The 24,568-nt window shown below is 39.2% G+C and overlaps 1 protein-coding gene across 3 annotated transcripts in view; it reads left to right on the top strand.

The window, feature by feature from the left end:
• SLIT3 (slit guidance ligand 3) overlaps positions 1–24,568 on the top strand; it is a 468,570-nt gene that overhangs the window by 26,509 nt on the left and 417,493 nt on the right. For all 3 annotated transcript variants that reach the window (XM_039559586.1, XM_010406223.4, XM_010406222.4), the window contains one exon: positions 17,145–17,216. In XM_039559586.1, the coding sequence (XP_039415520.1) occupies positions 17,145–17,216 (72 nt within the window). The remainder of the gene's footprint in view (positions 1–17,144; positions 17,217–24,568) is intronic.

Genomic DNA, 24,568 nt, shown 5'->3' on the forward strand with positions numbered 1-24,568 from the left:
TGGTGAGGTAGCTGAGCCCTCTTTTGGATTTCAGCATTTCACTTTTATGCTTTGCTATTAACACCGTGTATGGTTTTAGGATAAAATGATTATGAAATTTCACACGCCAAGAGGCTCAAGAGGCGAATTGGTGGGCCTGAAAGATGAACTGACATTTCTTCCAGAGCCAGATGTACGTCACACATTTATGTGAAAAATGAGGCAGGATATAAGACACCAACAGATCCTGACTTTTCCACGGCCAACTGCCAGAAATTGTCACGTAGCCCTATAATCTTCAAAAGACTGGACTTTGGCTGATGGCTGCTTCTTTCTACTCAAATTAGTGTCTTTAGCAAGCATAAAAGATCTCAACATCTGAAAGCACTAAAACTGTGTTTTTGTTGTTTAGGGGAGGGGGGAAAAATGTATAAGCATGGCCAAATCAAATCTTCTCAAAGTTGGGGAAAATAATTAGCTCTAAGAAAATAGCAAAAAAGCTAGAATCCAGATTTTAACCTCAGCATATACATGTATGGTTTTGGTTTGGTGTGTGTGAAGACAGAGGTCAAAATGGAAATTGTTTGATTTTTAACTGTGGTGATGCCACTGTACATTGAGTCTTTGTAAGCAGCTTCCCAAATGCTTGATTAAGGTATTAAAGTAGATTTATTTGGCACAGTGTACTGCAAAATTGCTATTAGTGACCAAAGATGCTAAGGAAAAGAATAAATTCTTATATGGTGTTTCACAATCTGGATTTCATAAATTGAGATTGAACAGGCTTTAACTAAATCATGTAATACAAAAAGCATCTTCCACAATTACCATGCTGAGTGGAGAGATTGGTGGGTGCTTCAGAGTAGCCAGGAAAGTAATAAAAGCACTGGGCAGTTCTTTGCTGTTGTAAACAAAAGCCAATCCTTGGCAGCATGGACCAGTCTGCAGTGTTTGCACAAGGTTTGCAGTGTGTGCAGCTTGGGTGTTTTTGCTGGAGCTGCATGCACTACACATTTCAGAAGCCACATGGATCTGTAAAGATGTCACACAGTTCAAATGTAACCTTTCAGAAAAAAGCCTTACTGTTTTTGGTCCCCATTTTCCTATGACATGGTGGGTAACACACCCAACTGGAAATCCATGCTCATAAAATGCTTATCTGGAAATGCAGGAGAACAAAGACACCCTAAAATGGATTTAGAGCTGTGACTGGATGTTTAATCAGTTTTATCAATTGTGTATTTCCCTCTTGCTGCTCCCACTACCACAGGTGAGTTGGTGTAGTACCAGGTTTGCTGCCAGACAGCCCAGGGGCTGCTGAAGGTGTCTCTGCACATTGGACTGATGGATTTCTCTGCATTCACACCAAAGTCAGCAGCATCCCCCTGGCTCCTGAGGAGCCAGGATATGTCAAAACTTGAGCTACACTTTCCTGCTGGGCAGAACTGCTGCAGCAGCCCACCTTCATGAGGGTAAAGTGGTATCTAACCCCAGGTCACAGTCTGGGTGTCAGTGGTGCCATCTTTTGTAAATGGGGGAAAACAGTTTCTATCAGACACCAGTTAAAAACTTAACCACTCTCTGTGGGAGCTGGCAAAGAATATACAAAACTGAAATTCAGTTTGTGACACTTGGAGAGGTGTGGGCTTGGTCTCCTGGTTAGAAGGATAGATTAGTACTTAGTTCTTGTTCTGCCTGCATCTGTGAGCTAAGCAATATGAAGCTCCTTGTTGCATTGGCTGATGCCTGCAAATTTAAATAATATTTATTGATATTGGTTAATATTTAAATAATATTGTTAATAATTTTTGTCCCATGTCCTCTGAGAAATGATTCCAGTAATGAAAAAAAAGGAATCCTGTAACCAATTATCTGATAAAGCAGTCTCTCTTACCTTGCATTTTCAAGAACATTTGGCATTGCTTTTCAAATGAGTGTCTGTATGACTGTTTACATTGTGAGAAGTCCAACATGATGAGCCAGAATGTTTTGGGTGGGAGTATCTGACAGGGTGTTACTGGTTTTATTCCTGGATGCTGATGGGACAATCATGGAGAATGGAGCATTTGGTGCTGCAGAATTTTTCCAGTATTATTCAAGTCCATTCCATTCCTCTTTACTCTCAAGTCTGGGGTTTATCCAAGGCTTCCCTTTCAGACAATGTCTCTGAAAAATACATAGTAAAGTTATGAATTTATTTGGAGGCACTAATTGTTTTAGCTTGCATGGGTACAGTCTGACTACTTTGTTCAAGAATTGTGTTGTTTTGGAGTGTGGGTCTGCAGTTTCTAGGGGCTGTAATGCAGTTTTTACTGCTTAAGGGTGGACCATGTTATCATCACTGTTTCATCTGCTTCGTTTTCTGACTCTGATAGCAATAGAGTAGCAGCAACACCCTCATGTAGAAGCTTTCCATGTTCACAAGTTCCTTCCTGCTATTATTGTACAGAGTTCCACAGTTTGATCCTGCTGCTGGCTCAGAACCAGGAGTCTGGAGGGAAGGCTCAATCTCCTCTCAGCTGTACCCTGGAGGGGTATTCACTTACCCTTCCTACAGAGTGCACAAATCAGACTCATCAAAGTCATCCCTGCTGAGGGCTATTGAATACAGCAACCCCTCAGCCAGCTGAGAAATCCAGATGGAAAAGGTGGAAAGCTGGCAGTGGTGTAGAGGAGGATGATCCCTCCTTGCCCTGTATACAGCTGCTGGAAATGGGATATGGAGCTGGCTTGGCTGTAAGTCAATCCCAGAAATGGAGACTTTCTGATTTTCACCTGTTGCAAGGAACTGAACTGCTTCTCTTTTCCAAATCTAATTCTACCCCTGCTGAACTGGCTGACCACCTTTTAAGTATCAGGGATATTCTGTCTTTTTTATGGAGAGGGCTGAGATGCTTTGGCAGTGCTTCATCATGCCTGGAGCAGAGGTACTTAATGGACTTCCAGCTGCCCTTCAGCCCTGCAGGAGCTCATGCTGGGTATCTGACTTTGGAGCAGACCTGTCAAGTCACCACTAAGGAGCTGGTTAACAAAAATCCAGGCAAAATCAGTATCTTCCCTGAGGAATGTGAATTATAACAAGAAGATAAAACAATAAATACAAGTTTTGTTCATGAGATATGATGGAAAGCACTATGCAAGATGCAAATGGTGGATTGCTGAGCCGTGTGGTTGATACTTTACATTTAGAATCACACAGGACAAAACCAGTAACAAGGCCAGAGTAGCTCTTGGTGGATCTATGTGGGGGAGTGTGTGTGTGTTGACAAATGAAAGGATAAAATAGTAAAATAGATATTGACAGGCTGAGTGTGAACAGTGCACTTCAGTCAACCACTGGGGAGGAATGCAATACTACCCTGTATCGAGTCTCATCTTGGTGCAAGCTGACAGCTCACCTTTGTTAGTTCTTGGAAGCAAGAAGGAAGCTCATTAATATTGTATTGGTTTTTGATTCAGCATTATGTGCTGCTCTTGGCTCAAAGAGCCAAAATAAATGTTCCCAAGATATGGCTCACATGCTTCACTTATCTGTCAATACTGTGCACTGGCTGCTCTGGAAGATCTCACTGAGATGTACTTTTATCACACTACTTAACTGCCAGTAATTTAGAGAAGTGTTAGTCATTTGTGTGAGTGATGTATCAGGTACGGTCAGCAATGATTATTTGTCTTTTTTATTTGAAAGAGCTCTCGTGTTGCTGTTCCCACAGTTCAGAGATACAGTCAATATAAAACTGGGAGAGGAGGGGAATTTGCAACTATTAGTCCAAAAAGTCATCCTTTCTGGGAGGGAATGTTGCAAGATGTCTGGTACATACATTTCCATATAGAGTCAAGATTCTCACAACAGTAAAGGATGCGAGAAAATACTCGAGTAAGGCCTAGTTCATGCAGATACCCAGTTCATATGGTGAATAAACTATTCTATCATTTATATTCATTTTTCAGAAAAAAACGTTCCTTTATTTTTGCTGTAGTACAATGGTAGTGTCCCTGAAGGATAAATTGTTTTTCATATGTACTGTGAACAGTAAATGCACATCCCAAAATGAAGCATTCTTAAGGCTTTAAGACTGTCTTAACATTTTTATAGTCCAAAATATGTGAATTCCCCTTTGAATTTTGTTGATTTCATATCTGTGGCCACCAGTTTAGTCAGGAATTATTCATAGCGACTCACTGAATTTTCTTCAAAGGATGTACCACAGGGCTCAGGTCACTAGAACCTTGAAACTAGAGAATTCATGTTATTTTTTAACAAAGCAAAATAAAAAAATTGCCTTTTTTTACTGAATTTCTAATAATATGTATTCTGTTCGTGGTTAGAACCTAATACTGTGTAATATAAATGTGCAGCATACTAACCAAGCTGTATCTATTCACACAGAGACACTTCTGTAATGTCCATGCCTCAGTATCTCGAGATTAATTAGTGTTTACCTTCTCCTGTCAATAGAGGCTTGCAGGTAGAACTTGTTTATTTTTTGGGAGACACAGTGGTTCAAGTGTAAGTATAGATCATTAGTGGAGTAAGACTGGTGAAACAGCAACAACAAAAAAAGCATGAAATGGCTTCTAGAAGCAAAACCTGGGTAATTCTGAGACATGCCCAGCCTGCGTCTTGCTTGTGTAGAAAGTCACTCTCCTGTTTAGTGTCTTAATAAAGCTGTCTGTGGTTCTATGCTAAGTATTTCAGTAGTTTAAACCACATTGTGAAAAGGTCAGTTGATTTTTAGAAGCATCACTGGGAACATGACTTACAGAAGCGTAAGAAAAAGCTTTAATGTGAAAAAAATGTATTTGGGGCTTTTTTTGGAGGCAGACTTTGTCATTCTGTGGGTGCAGGGCACTTGAAAAAGAGCAGTGTTCAGCTGTGTTATGTGCTCTGATCAGGGTGTTACCTCAAATGAGAGGCATCTGTGGCTTGGATTTTGATGTTGGGGGTTTTTTTCCCTATACTAAAGCTCATAACTTTAGTTTTTATTGAAATTAGTCAAGCATTCCTGCAAGCATTTTGAAGTATGTGTCTTTGTGCACAGATGAGTTGTTGAGATGTGACTACAGGTTTTGTGCTTGGAAATAGTTTTTATTTCTTACGGTCATTTCAGAAAAAACTAAAAATTGCCTTGTCCTTTCCCTGTGACCCTGTTGAAATTATGGCAAGATGTCAATTTGCCAAAAAAGTTCTGCATTTGCTGCATTTGAGGTTTCAGGACTGGAAAAGTAGGGGCAGATGAATTGAGGAAATAAATCCCCAGTAAGCCTGGCAAGACTTGCTCCAAGTGTGTCAGCTGTAGGTTTGATAACGTGTGTTCCTGCGCACCAGACACTTTTATTGGAGTTGTACTTCACATGAGGGACACAAACATGCCCAAATGGTAGAAATGTCATCCTTCTACTACTGATGAGCGCCTTGCAAGGGGTAGGTTTTGTCCACGCAATTTGGAGATAAAATGGGAAGAAGAGGTAAAAAGCAGCAGGAGAACAAGTGCACCTTGATCAGCTGATGGTTTGTGAGTCCCCTGCACTACCTGCTGCTTTGGGCTTCTACTGGACCATCTTTATTTAGCAAAAACAAAAAACAAACCGGCAAAAAAAACCACCAGAAAACCCCACCAAAAAAATTAAACCTGGATTAGTTATAAATTATTTCAAAGATGAATCCCTCCACTCTTGCTTGTGCATGAGTCTTGTCGAAGAACCCTGTTTCTGTGTTTATTTTTATGGGACTCTTGTTGAAATAAATTTTGAAATGGTACAGTAGCTGTCACTTTCTTACCCTTTGGGGACTATTCAGTGAATGAAATAGTTATAAGAAACCACTTACTCTCTGAAGATGTGTAGAGGTGATATTTTCTAATTGGGTGTGTGCATTTGGAAAAATGATAGTTCCTAATTACTGTGTTTATGTACTGTGGACTCCTAGAGGGCACTAATACCCTCAAATTTCATAGCTTGCTCTGTCTGTAGCACATAATTATATAGTTATATATTACTCAGCCATTGCTGGACAGCCAAGCTCTTGGTTACGGCTGGTCCAAGAGTGAACCTTTTATTTCTTTTGCAAACATTATAAAAAAATAAAAAATTAAAAATTGGCCCCTCTTTTCCAAGGGAAGCCATTAGCAGCTCTGTCAATAGGCCAGCACAGGAGGAGTCCAAACACAGGAAAAGTGCAGGAGAGGCTGAGGGCAGTAGCAAGGAGCAGGATGCAATGCTTCAGTGAGAGGGTTTGGTTTGCATTAGTACTTCTGACCAGGGCCACAAAACAAAGAAGTTTATTTTAACAACATGAAAATAAATGAACCTGATTTCATCAAAAACGTTTTTGTAATAGGTCACTGACCCACAAGAACTCATAGAAAAACAAATTTGGGTCTCATTTATGTAGACAAGAGGTTCTGTAACCACAGGATTCTTAAGCTTCTGAAAGCAGTGGTTACAAGGCAAGTGGAATAAGGACACTTCCACTGCAGTGAAGCCATAATTCAGTTGGAATAGCTGATCAGCACTGGACATTACATCAGAGCTTTAAAACATTATTCTTTTCTGTGGCTTGTTTGTTTGATTTTAGCAGGTTTTTTTTATACTTGATGAAGATTTATGAGGGTATTTGCTTAAGCAAAACACTTCTGGATTTAGCAGTCATTTCTTCCAGATCTGTAGGAAATGCTTAAGTGTCTGTGTTACTGTTGGGTGAGGACTGCTGCATCAGTGGTCTGGAATTATGTGGGTGAACTTTATTTAGCTTAAGTAATTTAATCAAAAGGGTTTTGCTTCTTTGAGCTTCCTCTTATTAGAAGGATTATGCTGCTTGCCATCCCAGAAATACCATAAGTGTTGGCTGAATTTCATGCTGTCAAGCACAGCGATTCTTAAATAATCCTGCTCCTGAGCGAAACGATGATGGATTCAAAGTACTTAACCTCCTTTTGTTCTTGGAGAACATATGAATATGTAGGTCTTGAAGTCTCTCTGTCATGGATCAGAGCAGTACAGTCTTGACTTTGCTTTTCCTCTGGCTCAGCTCCATTTTAGCTGTGTCTGTTGAACTGGAGCTCCCCTCAGTCTGCACCTTCCTTCCACATGGAACAGAACAAACCAATGCATGTTGGCTTATAGTTAATGTCATATTCGTGTCATGTTCTCAGTTCTTTGGAGATAATTTCTTCTCTAGATCTTTCTGCTTGTGTCAAGATGTTCCAGTATGAGGATCCCAGAAAGAAGAGAGGATTTCAGGGTTCATGCAGATGTTATGGACATACCACATGCATTTTCATACTTGTATTAGGTAACTCTGAGTGGAACAGATCTCCTGTAGTATTCTAGGAAAACAAGAGAGAAATGGGAACTCCTGTGTAGTGAAACACTTTAGAACATCTGACCCCTGCATTCGAAAACATTCTGGGAATATGGAAGTAGATCAGAGTAATTATCACAGAAACTGGGTGCTCTCAGCTTTTCTACAAAGTGGATTTTTAAAGGCTGGTTACCCATGTGGCTTCCTCAGGAGATGATGTCCTTTGGCTGAGTTGTCTTAGGTAATTCCCACTGCTGATAGAGCAGTCGAGAGCTGTTCCTGTTTGATCTGTTTGAATAAGGCAATACCTTATTGGTATTGGCTTTTTGGTTGTCAGATTGGACTCAGGTGTGCAGTGTGCTCTTTGTGCCACCTCCTTATTTCCTTACAGTCACTCCATTGGCTTTGGAGGATGGACCCTTTTTTGAGCATCCAGCTTGATTTCAGCAGGAGATGATCCTGCAAATCTTCCTTTTTTTACTGGTTCTGCTTGGCACAGATCCCTGGGAGAAGGAGCACCACAGTGCCCTGAGCATTCCTTACTATATATGGACGGTGTGGGGAGCAGGGCTGGTGTTGCCTTATTCAAACAGATCAAACAGGAACAGGGTTCTGTTTCTTCTGCTAAAAATTGCAATAATTGTTGTACTGGCAAGTTTTATTCCTAATTGTTCCCAGCAATTTCTGACTTTGAGAAATGGTTTGATTAATACAAACTTTTAAGGCATGTCAACAGGGGCAGCATGGCTTGGAGATGTGAATGCTAAAATTTACTTTTTCCTTTCTTCATAGACTTTTAGCCCTGACCTGGAGAGATTACACACTGGTGTAAAAAGTAGCTTAACCGTGTCTATTTTTTACTGTTTTTACAAAAATTGATGAAATATTAAAAGTGATGGATATTTAAGGGTACTCTAATAGATTAAGTTCCTTGGATAAAGTCCTGTTCTTTTCACAATAGTCAGTGGAGTAATGAAAAAGTGACCCTGTTTTTTATCATTCCGTATGAGTGTTTTGAAGTTACAAAGTGTGAATTCCTAATTTTTTCAGATTTGAAATTGGAGAACTTTCTAAAAGCTTTGCAGAAACTGAGAAGCAGCTTCAGCAGAGACCATCTCTGCTTGAGGGTTTATGGATCAAGCTTTTTTGGCTTCTTTGAATGACAGTTGAAAGAAATTGTTAATTCTTGTACATTAAAGTCTTAAAGTCTTCTGCAGACAGGTATGAGCTACTATCCTGCATGTATGTAACTGGGTAGTTCTAGAAACCTGCTACTGAGTTAAGAGACTGGGCATACACCTCTGCTTGCCTCTTTTGAATTTAAAGGATTTTCTATTGTCTTTAATAAATACTCTGACATTTAAGAGTCTCTATTCTCATCTTCACTTAGGTTGTTACTAAGGTTTCTGTCCATTTCTGTATCACTTTAGGGCATTGATTGCTGTTTTGAATGGTCACGGGAATGTTGTTAGGACGTTTTTGTTTTTTCATGTTGTCTTAGGGAAAGCATTGAAATTTAAACCTGTTCCTCATGCTTTCCTTGCCAGTATTACTGGTTTATTCCTAGCCAGAGACCATCTGTGTAGGTCCGTCCTCCATCCTAATATCAGATTTTTTTCACATGAGGAGATACTTAGGAAAAAAAAGGAAAAGATGGATTCTAAGATTGAAAGCTATAAAGTGTTACAGAGCCACAGTTCCTGTGCTGCTGAAATGCACAGACATGTACTCTGCACTTCTGAGAGAGGATAGATAATCTTTCTCAGTCTAATGAGAAGTTGGTAATAAAGGTTATTACTTCTGACAGCTTTGAATGTGAACCAGGACCACCCAGCCTGCCAAGTCTGTAATAAGGGATCTCAAAGTTATAACTATTATAAACAGTTTTCCTTCAAAAAATGGTCCCTTAGCAACTTGCAGTGGTATCTCTCCCAGTTTTTTGGAAGAGGTTCTGAAGTAACACGTCACGTGGATAAAGAAGTTCATTTCTCCCACACCGTAATCCTGTAATATGGTTGTCCTGGGCTTCCTCGTAGTGCCCTTCCTGAAATTCCATTATATATTGTCTGGCTTTATTTCCTAGGGCAGTAATATAAAGAGGTGATGACAGAAGGTAATGGATAAGGTTGACTTTTTTTACTGGGTGCTGCATCTTGACTGTTTTTCCTTACAAAGAGGAAGTGATATGAAGTAAAGGAGAAGTTACATTAATGATCACAAAGTATTTCTTGACTCTAATAGGATTTTCTGGTGAAACCATTGAAGGCAATTGGCTCTGCTCCTGTTACTGCTTTCCCAAGCCAGTGCTTCCAAGGAGAAACTTAGTTGCTCCTTGGAGTTCAGTAACTCCTGTCTTTCTCTTTGAGTCTTTTATGCATTAAGTCATTTTTATTGCTTATTGGTTCTGCCCAAGCTTGTAATGTAACCACTTCTTCCTTAAAGTTACTTGTAGGAACTGCAACTGCATCATGTTCCCCAAGCCACATCTCCAAGGATGATGCCACAGAGCTCTTAACAACAAAGCAGAAAAAGGGACCTTGCTTATTGCCAAAAGTGAGACCCAGATGTTTTGAGTGTGAAATAAAATAAATGGCCAAGCTGGGGAGTGAACCCACACTTACTTGGGTAATTTCTGGATATTAAAGGCTGAGGTAGCGGGACTGCTCTTTTAAAGCTACCCATTAAAAAAATTTAAAAGCAGTGTAGTTTTGATTTTTCTGTTGGAGAATGAGTTGTGTGATAGGCAGAAATGTGAATACAGATGTTAAATCAAACTTGAAAGTTGTTGAACTTGGGTGGAAAGGAACTGAGTGCTACTTATTTCATGACAAATAATGAAGTACTTTGATTGTGGTCAAAGCTGTCAATACTCAGTAGAAAGGCAGACAGGATTTGGAAGCTGATGGGTATCACACACATTCATGGGGTTAAAAACAGATAATTGTTCTGTTTGGAGACAATAATGAAACTGACAGTGTAAGTCAGAGCCTGTGTAACAGCTTAAATTTCTGGGTGGAATGTGTTCAGTAATATTAGTTAGTGTAGTATTGCAAGATATTTTAAACAAAACCCAAAGATGTACAGAAGAGATTTTTGCTGTGATATTGTCTAGCAGAGCCAGGTCCTTTGCTTTTTCCCCCACAGCCATATAAATTTGGTGATTTCTACTCAGGCCTTGAATATTTGCAGCTTGCCTGAAGTAACTGATGTTACGGTATTCAAAATTTTCAAACAGAGTCAGCGGCATAATGAGAGATCAAATTGCATTGGAAAATTGCACAGTTTGCCAAGTTTGGCTAAATAATGCCTGCATTGCTTTTATATTGGGCTTTTATATTGACTCCATAGTCCATGGGAAGCAGGCAAGTGCCCCTTTGAAGGGACTTTGAAGAAGGAAACTTCTTGTGGTGTGAGTGGGCATCTGCTCACTGTAGCTCTGCAGAAAAGGGGGTTTGGCTTTTCTCTGATTTGTTTCTTACTCAAAGTAAAACTGTCCTGCAGCTGTGAGAACAAAGCATGAATCTGAAAATGCTCTGTCTGAAAACACTGGGTACAATTATATTCAGTATAATGTTAATGTTGCTTCTCAGGCCCATTGCTTGTACACCTTGTATGGAAAGGAATGAGAAGTCAAGGATTGTGGTTGCACTGAAGCTTTTACAGATTTCCAAATTAATTGTATAAGAAACGCATAAGTCTGATATTTTAGATGTTCTTTTACCTGCTTATTTGACTTCTGAATTCTGAATTTCTTCTGAACCTTCTAAAGCCTTGCCCTGGCCATATTAGCCCTGAGAAGGAAGGGATGTTCTGCATGGAAGGGGTGTAACACTGCAGGATTGTTGGAATGTGTTCTCCTTCAATTTGCAGTAGCAAAGAATATGGTTAAATTCTTCTTGAAAAAAGATTAAAATAGCTGCAAGTTGAGCAATGTTCTAGTTCTGCTTCCATATGCATTTTGTTCTTTTCCATCTATGCTGATCATGCCTTCAATAGAGATTAAATTTAGCTCCTCTTTGCTCCTATTGTGAGTGGAGCTCCATGAGACAACAGAACCAGAATTGGATGTGACCCTTCCAATGGTGTGAGCATGAGGGCTGCAGCTGAAATCAGTACCCACAGAAAGTGTCTCCTCCAGGAAAACATGACCTCTGCCTTGAGAGCAAACTGAAATTTTTCCTACCAATACTGAGGTTTTTTTACTCACACAGAAGTTCTCCAGAAGACAAGAAAATGAAGAAAGCAAAATTATAATTAATATTAAAATAAACTCTGTAAGGTGTAAGTCTTTTGCTCCATTTGTTTCAGAGAATGATTCTGACAAACATCTTCAGTCTTCCTCTAGTCTGGTAGCACTCTTTCTTTCCAGGCTTCAATGGTTGTTTTTTTACACTGTGTTTGAATAATCAGGGGAATCTTAATAGTTAAGTTTCTCTCCTATCCCAGCTTCAGACAGAGGAAGGAATATGATTAGCCTGGTTGGAGCCAGGAAAGTAGGAATTTCACAGTTAATAACTTCTCCATTGTTTTTTTAAGGGCCCTTGATATTCTGTGATTGACACAGAGGTTGTTTCCCTCTATCCCTTTGCCTTCAGGACATTGGAACCCCCAGTTGGGCAGCAGGCTGAGGGAGGAAGGGGAGAAACTGGCACTTTTTTATATATATGAGCAAAATATTTTTGGGAGGTGAGAGGAAGTGTTTGTCCTGTGTTGGAACAGTGTGTTTGATGCTGTATGGGGCTGCTCTAAAGAAAACATAATAAGCCAGGGGACAGCATTTTATGTATGGACTTAGAAAGGTCACACATTCTGTAAGTCTGCATTTTAGGCCATTTGAGTAATACAGAAAGAAAATGCAGTTTGTGACATGATAAAACTGTGAAGATCAGACATTTATGTACTAATTTTGTGTGAGAATAGGTGTCAACATCCAGTATTAAGAATTAGTAAGCAGCCATTATTAAGCATGTGCCAGTGATTGATAATAATTTCAGGAGTAGCAGTATTGGACTTTTGCACTGAATTCCTGCAGACGGAAGTATGGGCTTTTAGCTTTTATCCTGTACAGCTCCCTAAACATCTTCCAGCAGAACCAGGGTGAATCTGAGCCTCGTGAGAGAGCAGTGTTCTGGTGTGGTGAGCTCCATGCCTGCTTTGGAGGTGATGGATGGACTCCTGGAGACCCTTTTCTTAGACAGCAAGGACTTTGTGTGCAGTTGGTGCATGGTCAACTCTTCTGGGTCACTTATGGGGGCTTGAGGAGCAGACTAACAAAACAGAATATGCCAAGTTCTATTTCCTGTGCATTGCAGTGGTTAAAGTAGTCTGGAAGATGGAGAGAGCTGCAGTGTATGGAGATTGTTGACTGTACAACCAGCATGTGTCTAATCAGAGTTAATAAATTTGACTCAATGCAGGTTTTGCCAGAGCTGATAGGACTCCTGGAGAGCCTCTCTGCACAGTTCTTCAGCTTCCAGGAGGCTTTATTAGTCTGGACTCCATGCTGTGCACATCCAGAGCTGCTTCTGATCCAGCACTGGAGCTAATCTGTTCCGTGGCATTAGATGATTATGCATCATTCTGCCCAGTGCTCCGAATTCCAGGAATACTTTGCAGGTCTTATTAGCTGTAAAGCATCCAGTTCAAAATACATTGGAGACTGAGCAGCTGCATTCCCATCCAGCAGTCCCAGGTGAAATAACGTGGACCAGATCTTGCCTGGCTCTGTGCCCCAGATTCCTCCCTGCCCCTGGGTGTACCTCGGGGCTGGGTGGTGGATGGTGCTGTGTGCACACACGTTCTGACTGCAGGGCTGATGTGATTCCAGCCTGAGGGAAGAGGCCAATTCCAAGGGTTTATTTTTGTGCTTCGTCCCAGGTGGCATTCCCAGTCTGAACAGTCCCAGGGATTTAATGTGATAATGATTTTTTTTTAAATTGTAGTCTACTGTTCAGATTCACCAAGCTGCCCTGTCATTCCTCCAAGATGTAGCTAGTTACAGCTGCAAAACTGGCTTGGATTTAAATTCATATTTGAGGTATTTCCTGGTGTTATTTCTATTTTAAGTCCCTAATTTAAAATCAGGGATATCTATATTTTTTAATAAAGTACAGTCCCAGGAACAAGGTCCACAGCATCATTTTACAAGATTCTGGCTCACTTTGTTTATGAACTTTTTGCAGACCCTTTTTATTTCACTGCTATATGGCTTCACCATTTCCAAGGTATTTGTTATGAAATCAAAAGTACTGCTGTAATTAAAATTGGACAGCTGACAGGATTAAGATTTATGCAGTAATGGGATGGTAATAGGTCTAGGCAAGCAGGGGGCATTTTTGTTCCTCTCATAGGATCATTTGGTGTGGGAAGGGGCTGCAGCCCAACAGATCCCTCAATGTGCCCAGCCTGTGCTTTTCTCCTCTCCCGAGGAACAGCTACATCCCTGTGCTGGCATTCCTAATGTTTGCACTGGAAGTTTCCTATTCTGTCCTAGAACTGATACTGATAGGTGAGGATAAACTTCAGTTCTTGTCAAATGATGTGTTAGGAACTGTTCCACTGCAATTCATCCGCGTTTGGCACTTCTTTGTCAAACCAGAGGAAACAGTGCTTATAAATGACCATTTAGAACATTTGGTCTTTTCATTAAATAGTCTTTAAACACATCTCTTTCTCTTTTTTGGAATTTAAAAACATCCTGTCTGGTACTTTGATACTTCTGTATTGAGGACTTTCTTTAATGGCCTTTCTCTCAAACCCAGGAAGAGAAATAAGAGGTGTAATTGGGATTTTTTCCTAGGCTATTGGTGGTTTTCTGGCATATAATAAATATGACCATGTTAAATGAATCCTACATCAAGTACGTCTAAGTTTCTACGAGGTGATCTAGTCTTATATTTCAGTAAGTATTGCAGTAGAAGTTATAATACAGTAGGTGATGTTCAACAGAAACAACCTCTGTTCATTCCCTTAGTCCCCCTGAGAATCAAACTAGGAACAAAATGACTTTTGGTGGAAGTTTCAACTTGAAATAAGTCGTGGGAAGTGGTGGAAGGTTGTTTGGAGAGTCCCATAGCTTGAAACGAGACATGAACAGCCATGGACTCTTCAGGTGTTTGTTGTTGCATTAATTTGCTTTGTTATCAATTAGTAACATAACCTGGCCTTAGAGAGCTGCAAGCCCTGGTTTGTGGCAGAAATAAAGCTCACCCGAAGCTTCTGGAGGATGGTATCTGTGCAGGAGCACTCCCACTCTGCTGGGGGAGTTTGAAACTCAAGTTCACATAAGTTAAAGCAAAGGCAGAATGTCATCGAGTTCTTGGCCTTGATACATGGATTCAGTTTGCTTTCTGCTGCAGTGTAAAAAGAACTTCATTTAAAACAATATCATATTAAAATATTAAATACATTTAGACCCATACAAAATGTTTAGTGCTAGTGAAGAGCAGGTCACAATGTGAGCTTTGCAAGTGTCCTTGTGTGGACTTGACTTCATGTAATGTTTGAAAGAAAATGAATATGAAGGGAATGTCGGGTTGAAATCTTAAAATGCTTAGGACAGTTAAAAAGGACGGCTGAGAACTTGGTCCTTTTGCTGTCACAGGTAGGAGAGTGTTGGCCCATACAAAAAATAGTAAATAATTTAAAATGTTTAATCTTCTGGATTAATTTGATAGTAAACTAGAGAAAAAACTTTGATGTTAGGGTTTTTTTTCCCTTTCTGAGTTGTTTGTGTTATTGGAAGTTGTAAAAGTTTGACTTCTTGGGTTGCAAGCTTGCTGACCTGGAAATTTGAGTTCTTGTTACTACATATATTTTCTGCTTGTTGGTGTGAAACCACCTGTTCTAGAACCTTAATCTGATTTTGATCAGTTTCTTTGGCTTAGAACAATAAGATCAGCATTTGTGAAATACTTGCAAGTAGAGAAAAGAATATTCTTAAAATGTATTCCTGGGATGTTGCTTTGAGATGAGTCAGATGACTTTGAGTTGACAGTGCATAATTATGTGTAGATTGTGAGATCTGAAATGATAATCAGACACAGGAATAAACACTTGACACCATGTGTAATGCATTTCACTGGCACACTTTCATTTTGAATGATAAATAACTTGATTTTGTTCAGTGCTTCTCAATGACTAGTGGTAGTCTTGGTGAAGGAGGATGGAGCTGAGGAGTGCTAAGCCCTGTATAAGTCTTTTTTTTGTTGTTGTATTTCATCCTGTTGTTCTAACAGATAAACATGCTTAACTGAAGTAATGAATTTGATGAGGGCTAAGTAGCACATTGCTATCAACCTTGAATTAAACAAAATTGTGAAATGTCACGTGGGTGTAAGGAAATCCAGTTTAAAACCTTCCCATGTATTTTCTCAAATGCACAACTAGCATCTCTCCTATTCTTTCAAGTTTCATTTGCTGTTTTGTTCATTTATCTCAAAAATGTCATTGAGTATTTGGTAAAAGCTGTAGGAAATAACTTCAGCAGATACAAATATTGGTTATCACGTGGTGTGTGTAATGCACAGTGCTCAGGCTCTGCGAGCTTGCAGCCTTTGATCTGTTCTAGGTGTCAGAAAGAGAAGTTAAAATTCCCCTCTCTTCCATCACTCCTTTATCTTGTGAGACATGGTCATATGGTGGCCATGTGAAAACTCTGCCATATGAAACCCCACAAAGTTAGTTTGATCTCAGGAAGGCCTTTCAATTCCAAAAATTCTTGAATTCTGATAGTGAAATTTCTCAGCGTGCAAGAAAACTGGAAACCAGATATTCAGTGCTAAGTAGCAGTAGGTTTGTAAAAGTTCCAGGTGTCTTTGGAGATCAAAACTTCAGCAAAAATAGATCTGCTATCAAAGTGAACCTGGAAGGTAGATTGGGAACAAAGGGGGCACAAAGCCAGGCTCCTGTATGAATTTACAGGACAAGTCAGCTTCCCCTTTATGGCAGTGGGCTTGTATGTAATTAGTTCGGGTCAACTCATTATGCAAATAGCATTCATTAGGACTGTGAGAACAGGTGACTGGTTTTATTGTCAGCAAGACAACAGAAAAAGGATTGAAGAACAAGACTGTGTCTTACAAGCAGAACTGCTTTTAGATTTTGCAGGGCTGTCACACGTTTTATGGAGAGGAGGCTCATGCTTTTTATAGTTACTGGGCTGGAATAGCTTGGAAATGGTTGTTTTCTAAAAACTGGCAAGTTGTCATCAGAGTAAAACTCATATAGTGAGTGAGTAAAAGGGACTAATGTATAAACACTAATCTGTTCTCTAAAATGTTCCTGGAAGAATCTTCAGGACTAATATTCTATTTCAAATCACCGTGTAGTCATCTGGTTACCCATATGTTCATATTTTCTACAACAGTGCTCAGGTTTTCCAAGTGAAGTTTCAAGAAAATTCTTTAAAAAAAGAAATTATGTATACTACAGAAATAATAGCTAATCTGGGAATAACATTGATTGGTCAAGTTACTGAATTTCCTGTTACCTACATTTTTTGAAGGAGAATGAAAATCCAGATTCCTGCCAGTAGCTGTTCTTAAAGCAGTGTAAGCTGAATATATTCCTCTGTCAGTAGGCATCCAGAGGAAAATGTAAAAATTGTATTTGTGTACTCATCCACATTGAAACTTCGTGGTGACTGTCCCTTGACTCCCCACCTCATGGATGTGGGCAGCTGCTCTACAAATGACACAGTTTGGCTCCTGCATGAATAAAGTGCCACAAGGCATCCAATGGCAAGTTCATATCATGAGGTTTAGTGCAATGGGAGCTTCATGTGTTTATGCATAATAGAATAAACTTCTTAAATTGGAAGGTAATCTAATCTATTTTTTTTATTCTAATTGGAACTGTTTAGGCGTCTGAACAAGAATAAATTGCAAGTCCTTCCCGAGCTGCTTTTTCAGAACACACAGAAGTTAACTAGGCTGTAAGTATAATCTGATTTCTTTTTCTGTGGTGTGTTTCTATTTGATGTTCCTTATTGTGCAGATTCACATGTTTGTGTTTTGACTGTGGTGAGAATTTTTGTGATATTAAACTGCTAGTTAGTAAGGGTTTTTTAGGGAACATGTTATGTTTGCTTGTGTGTAGTTGTAATTTGGTAGAACATAAATATCAGAGGGAAGAGAAACCACAAATTTTTTTCTGTTCCTCATATATTCACCAGGATGACGTCAAGGTGACTTATTTTGAACTCCTTATGTAGAGCTACAGCAACCATGGAAAGTGTCAGGTTCACATATTTGGTTCAGTCTGGATGTCCACAAAAAGAGATTGCCTATACTTATTTTTTGAAAAAGGAGGTAGTTATAACTTCTTTAGTTTGGAAAATTGTTTTTAACTGAGCCAGATAGACCAGCAAAGTTATGGCTGCTGCCTCATCATGCAGGAAGAGGAGAAATTATGGAGAGGTAAATAAACAATTTTGTTCCTTGAAATATAAAAACTGTGTTATAAAATGTTCAGATGGCATCAAGGCCCATTTCAACAGCAAGAGAAGGATATTATGAACTTGGCATTATTTCTTTTTGGTGGGAGAAGGGAGTGGGTGGAGGCAGAACAATAACTGGGTGATTTACAAAATATCTATATTTATTTTTAAAAGTGTATACAAATAAAATGGATGAGCAGGTGCCTGCATAGTTACTATCAAGAAAAGACTCATCTGCCTTTTTAAAGGAGTAGTCAAAAGCTGTTTGAAATAATTTTCTGGTTCTTGCTAAACTCATGATCCAGACTGGCTTTTTGAAATTTGGTAAAACTGTTCTTTTAATGCTTGAGTTTTTTTATGGAAGATCAGATACCAAGGCTCATGATTTGGTTAGTGAAATTATAAAGTTACTACAGGGTGGCTGAAAAAGTTCTCCATTAATGTGGAGTTTCTATAATTGTTTTAATACATCTGTGTGCAACCAAACAAACCATTTAGGCAGTGCAGTAAATTTTTCTTCCTGTGGAAATACAAACCACGTGGTAATAGTACAGGTTTCTTTTGGAATCAGATGACTTTAAAGTAGTAGGGTCTTGGTTTATGCTTAAAAGAGGCAAGCTGAACAGTGTTGTGCAACAAGTGATACTGATAGTTTGGAGAAATTCTGTAGTGAACGTTTGGTGTTGTCCAAACTTGTTCATGAAAAACTGTACAAGTAAGTCAATGCCATTATTCTGCAGATTTAAAAAAATATTAAAAAATAATAAGCTATAGCTGTCTTTTAGTCTTAATATCTGCTTGGAAAAATCTTTGTTGGACGTGTTTTGCAAGCTTTGTCATGACTTTTGAAGACTTTATCATGACTGGGATATATTTGCTCAATGGATTTGCTTGAGCTGTGTAGTTTGGTTGCATTTCCTAATGTTCTTTGCATTAGGTTTTGAAATTTTGCATCTTGAAGCACCTCTTGAATATAAAGTATGAGCTGGCATATAGTTGCAGATACCTTTATCTGGTTTCTGGAAGGTTCCAGTTGTATGTATTTCTTAGAAGAGTTGCTTCACATGGGTTAGTTGTCTAAGGATATGATGATGCTTTCAAGAGAAAAGCTTTTATAGAGTTTACCTGTATCTCTACAAATTCCAGTTTAACATGTTGAAAATTGCGCTGTGAGTGGTCTCATTGCACCTGGATATGATGAGAGGAACTCTCTGGTAATTTGTGGTTTCAGTGGAATGTTGTGTGTGTTGATAACTTGTGTGGATCCATCCTCAGGAACCTCACACAAAGAAATGAAGTGAAAGTAGCGGAGCCTTTTCAGTACTACAGAGTGTATTTTTCAGTAGGTCATGTAATCATGATACATTATAGCCCTTAACAGCGAGGGCAATAATTTTGCTTTTAGAATATGAAGATTGTAATAAAGTTACATACAATGGAATGATTAATCTGAATGCTGTGTTCTGTAATGCCTCCCAACGGATGCTGTCGGAACATTTGTCTTTATTCACTGACATTCATTCAGTCTTGCTTACTGTTTAACAGTGCATTAGATAGATCACTTTAACACTGTTTGTCAGAAGAAACTTGCTTTTTCTTTTGAAGATACAAGTGTTATATAAATAGAGTGTTTATTATAAGCAAATAAATCTTAGCTCAAGTGAACTGTTACAGTTCCAAGTGTAGTTTGGTTGCGTGTTTTTCTGTCATGGGATAAGAATGAAAAATTTGGTTCCTGCTAGAATTTGTAAAAACGCACACACACACATATATGGTTGCTCTCTATTGTTTCCTGTTACTGTCTTGGTCCCACTGCTGGTAGATTCAGAGCTGTTCTTTCTTGCTTCTGTTCTGACTTGTCTGAAATCCAGCAGTGCCCCTCTGCTCACAGCTGGCTCAGACGCTCGAGTGGCGGGGCAGTGGTGCCTACATTCCTCTCTGCAGCTGCTCTGACCCAGCCTCTCCAGAAGAAAGCAGAGCTGAGAAAGTGATGAAAGGGCATAAAAGCAGTGAAACAAAAATTGGTAAGACAGGCTGATGCAGGGGTGAGGTAGATTCTGTGGAATTTACGAGGAGTGAATTTAAATGAACGTTAAAAAGTGTAGATAATGCTGGTCTTAATTTAAATTTTCCATGGTATAGCTATATTACTTTTTGCTGCCATATTTTCCAACTCTCGACTCAGAGTTACTCAGATGTTACTCCGTTATTTTCTTCTTAATAGTTATAATCCTCATAAAGCAGAAAGTCCAGAATTGAGTATTTTAATTGTGTAAGCTTGCTACAGCTCAAACAATGCAAAATTTTCAACAACTAAATATTTCTGTGCAGTATGTCCAAACTGTAAGATTTGGGTTTATTCCTTGGAATGACGAGCTCATAGACTTGTCTGTGAAGGAAATAGAGCTGAATTCTGTGCTCTTCACTCTCCAGCAGGCATGCAGTGAATGTAACAGTCCATGGCTTTGTGAAGGAAGGTATGAGCTTGACTTTTTTTTCTTTTTGAAGGTAAAGCTAAATAGAAAGATGACATTCTAAGTTTGGTAGCCTGATGAGAGTTTGAAATTTTTATTATCATGAAGAGAATTTATTATCATGAATAGAATTTGGTGGAGATGGAGTGACTGACCTTCTTAAACATGCAGGAATTTTGTGTGCTGGAGGTTTTTGGGGAAGACCTGTTAATGTTTCAGGAGTAGCTAAAGGCTGAAAAAGAAACTCAGGGCTTTTCTCAGTGTTCTGTCAGCCTGGCTGAAACCTGGGACTTTACTGGAGGAACCAAATTGTTTCTGCAGGTCGGTATCAACAGAATCTCTTCAGCCTTGCTGCTGCTGGGCATCAGAACGTAGGACATGGTTTGTTGTTGATGATGTGCTTGAAAAGCTGCAGGACAAACCTGGGGGTTCTCGAGCTGTTCCATGTGCACATGGTTTGGGACAGCAGTGCTGTTGTCCCTGATGGATTCCATGTGTGTCACCAGGTCATGCACGGTGCATTTCCACTGAAATCCACTTTCTGATAACTAGTGAAATTAAATTTAGAACGCTTCTCAGATTATAACTGCATCCTCAACCTTTACTTCAACTCCAGGTACCTTTGCCTTTTTTCTCCAAGCCTTTCCTAGATTCTGAGCTTCAGGATATCCTTGCATCTTTTACAGGGCTGGTTAGGCTTCGTTGTCACATCTGGTTGATATTACAAGCAGGAATATATATAGTGAAATAAACCTTCAATGGAATGTGAGGCGTCCCACAAAATGAGTTTCTCATAAGGCTTTGAGCCTTTTCTTCTAGAAAGAGTGACTTTGAGACTCATGGATTTTGTTTGCTTTGGTTTAGATAAGGGTTTTAAGTTTAAGTTGGATGGTGAATGAACCCTTGATTGTACTTTTTAGTGGAAATGTTTCTCATTGCTCTGTTGCCTTCACTGCCTAGGTTTTAAACCTTCTGAATTGTTTTATCTGGGATAATTATCTAATAATTCAAAATGCAGGCACTTTTAATGACGAAACTGAATCAAGGAAAAGACATTTTTAATGAATTGAGACATAAAAGCATGAAAGATTTTTTTTTTTTTTGTAGTTTCAGATATTTACTATTATCTATCCATAAAGGAACAGGTATTTTTAATACAGGTGCTGAAATTCACAGAAAAAGTATAATAAAATGAAACATGTAATTTAACAGCTATAAAACTAGGTTTTGATTCTAAGGCAATTATTTTCTAATATCCAAAACAACTCATGAAATTTACTCACAAAGTTTGTAAGCAAAGATTTGTGCCTGCAGGAATCCTGTTTCCTCTGTGTGCAAAGCTGGTGTATAAAATGATTGTAGTGCATCTGCTTTTCACTAAAAAACAAATATGCTAGTGGTCCATGAGATACTTATTTATCTTTGAAAACACAACAAAAGGGGGAAAAAACCCATTTGCCCTCAAACACCCTGTCATGTAAGAATATATTTGTTTCATTGTTGAAGCCTCTATACCTCAGGCTAGCTGCTAAGTAGTCATGGTCAAGCTCCTTTGTGTGTGTGAAAAAAACCTCTTAGAAGTGCTCTAAACTCAAGTCTTGCAGTGAGAATTAATACCTCTACCAAATTTATAGCCATGGGCCATTTGTTGGGTCTATTTACTTTTAATGAACTGTCTTAGCTGTCACTTGACTGAGCAAACCAGGCTCTGGAATCTTAGATACTGAAATCTGATACCCAAATATCAGCAGAGTGGAAGCATCCATTAGACTCTGAAATGAATTTGTTTACTTTTTAGAGTAGTATCAGAATCTAGATTTTATTCCAAAACTGAGTGTCGTAGTGTGGGAGCAGAGCACTGTGATCCTGAACAGAGACAATTTGAGTCTGTGGCTGTGTGTGCACAGTGTCTTTGTGTTTAAATTTTCTAGTCATGGTGTCCCAATGTTTTATCATATTCATTTATAGTTATTTCTAAAGCAGGCTACAATAGCACAATCAGCAGAATGGAGATATTGTAGGCAAGTTGTTTTATTAAAATGGCATTTCCTCTCAGTGCTGAGAACAGCCATTCTGTAACAAGTTGCTTGTTGTTAACATTGTGCAAGTATTTGTAGAACTGTGAGGTTTGTCAGAGCTGGATCAGTGGGATGCTTATTTCTTGTCTAGTGGAGTATTTTGAAAGTTGATTGATAGATGGGTAAAATAGTGAGTAAGTACTTGCAGCAAACAACGCAAATTCTGGGAGTAGCCTTAAAAAGAGGCAATATTCAGTTTTAGCAGAATCACAGAGATCCTGAGGTTGTGTGCTGGGCTGACCCTGGCTGGACACTGGTGCCCAAAGCTGCTCTGTCACTGCTCTTCTCAGCTGGGCAGGGAGAGAAAATATAATGAAAGGCTTGTGGGGTGAGATAAGAGCAGGGAGAGATCCCTCACCAGTGACTGTCATGGGCAAAACAGACATGACTCTGGGATATTAACTTTATTGACAATTAAATCACAGTAGGGCAATGTTGTATTTTTAGAAATTGCTATTTGCCATCTCTTTTCTTAACTTGTGCACTTCCTTATGATACCAGTGTGTGTGCAGTCTGTGTATTTGATTTTGTGTAAGTAGTCTCCGTGGATAATTCCTGATATGAGTAGCTGGAACTGTTTAATTAGTGCTTTACTTAAGAAGCTGCCCTGGTTAAACACAAACATGAAGGTGTTCTCACCTTCCCTGTGTGACAGGCAGGTGTTGGCCCAGGTGAGTTAGTGGCTCCTGCCTGGAACTGGACAAGTGCAGTGTGTGTTAGATTTTCCCAGGGTCTGCTTTCCTCTGAGTGCCTGTGCAGCTCAGATGTTTATGGTAGCCAGGGGCTTGCACACGGCTGTGATTTGCCCAGGATTTGCTGCTGAAAGCCCTCTGAGAAGTGTCACTTGTAAACCCTCCTTCCCAGCCCCATCCTCAGCCAGCTCAAAGCGTCAAACCATGACTCCTGGTCAAATTCAGACTCTTTCATCTTGTGGATGTCATTAGAAGCTGTGCTTGGAAAAGCAACCAGATCGTAAATTTTCTTAGTGTCCTCTTTATTCCTCTGCTTGTTCTCTTTCTAGAAAGAAAGCTCTCCCAAACTGCTGCCTTAGAGCTCCATTATCATTTCCCATTAAAGCAGGATCCTGACAATTCAATTGTTGCAGGGGTTTGAGTTACAGTGTTGCCATGACAAAAGAGCATGGGCTTGTAACAGGGTGTTTTTGTGGTCTTATCCACATCCAATAATTGTAGTTTTACTGTGTATAGATCACAGCAGGTCTTTTCAGAAGACAGTAAATAATTACAGTAAGTGTTTGCTGGTCTCTGGGGTGCACTTCTGGCTTGGGAAAGATGTGCATTAGGTCAGAGGCTTGTGCTGCAGATAGCTGGATGACATTTACACCGTTTATCAAGCTGAAGTCATTCTAGATCTTCTTTTGGGCTCTGCTGTTAAATAATGAATGTAGCCTCTTTTTTTTTTTAATACAAGTACACACCAATTTTATTTGAAGAGTCTAAGGAACTTTTTCTGTCTAAATTAGTGCAGAAGAATAATTAAAAATATAATAAAAGATTTTTTAAATTATTATTATTTGAGGACAAGTAATAAATAAACAAAAAGCAAAGGAAACCATGTTGAAAAGCCAGAAAGCTTCCTCCTCAGTGCTGCTTTTTCCTCTGTGTGAAATTGGTTATTTGAAATGATAGTGTGCAGATGTCTTGTTTCCCCTCTTAGGGGAAATAGGCACGACTAGGGAAGAAAGGGTGTTTTTTGTGAAAATTACTGCTGGGTTTTAGTGGCGTCTTCTTTCTAAGGAGGTTTCTATTGCCAACTTCTGTGATCAGGTCATCTTATTACAAAGCTATTTAAGGGAGTTTGTGGCAAAGGATTCTACATTTCCAGAAGAAATGCCACACATGCAGATTAGCAAAAATCTGCTTTGGAAATAAGTTGTTTTACTCTGTTAGCTGAGTAACTACTGCCTTGCATTTCCAATGTTTTTTCCTCTGCTCTTTGAAGAGTGACATCTTTTCATTGATATTCAGCTCAAGAAACCAGGAGGCTCCAAATTAGTGGGATTAATTTGCCAATTAATTATTTGATAATTATTTGGTAGCTTTAGCCGTGCTGCTGGGTGTCCATTTTCCTGAATGTTGGGGTTTTTAAAGTACTCTCGGATATATTCTAGTTTCAAATCACATGGCTTGGAGATAGCACATAAAAAATACTGTAACCAGCTGCTCAAAGCAGTCCTGAACTGGAAAATGCTAACACCAATAGTAGCCTTGTGAACTTACTAAGCCCAGTCCATGATTTTGCATCAACAGAGCTCTTGTAAGTAGTTTCTGATGCC

The sequence above is a fragment of the Corvus cornix genome, chromosome 13, assembly GCF_000738735.6.
Source record: "Corvus cornix cornix isolate S_Up_H32 chromosome 13, ASM73873v5, whole genome shotgun sequence".
Classification (NCBI taxonomy): Eukaryota; Metazoa; Chordata; class Aves; order Passeriformes; family Corvidae; genus Corvus; species Corvus cornix.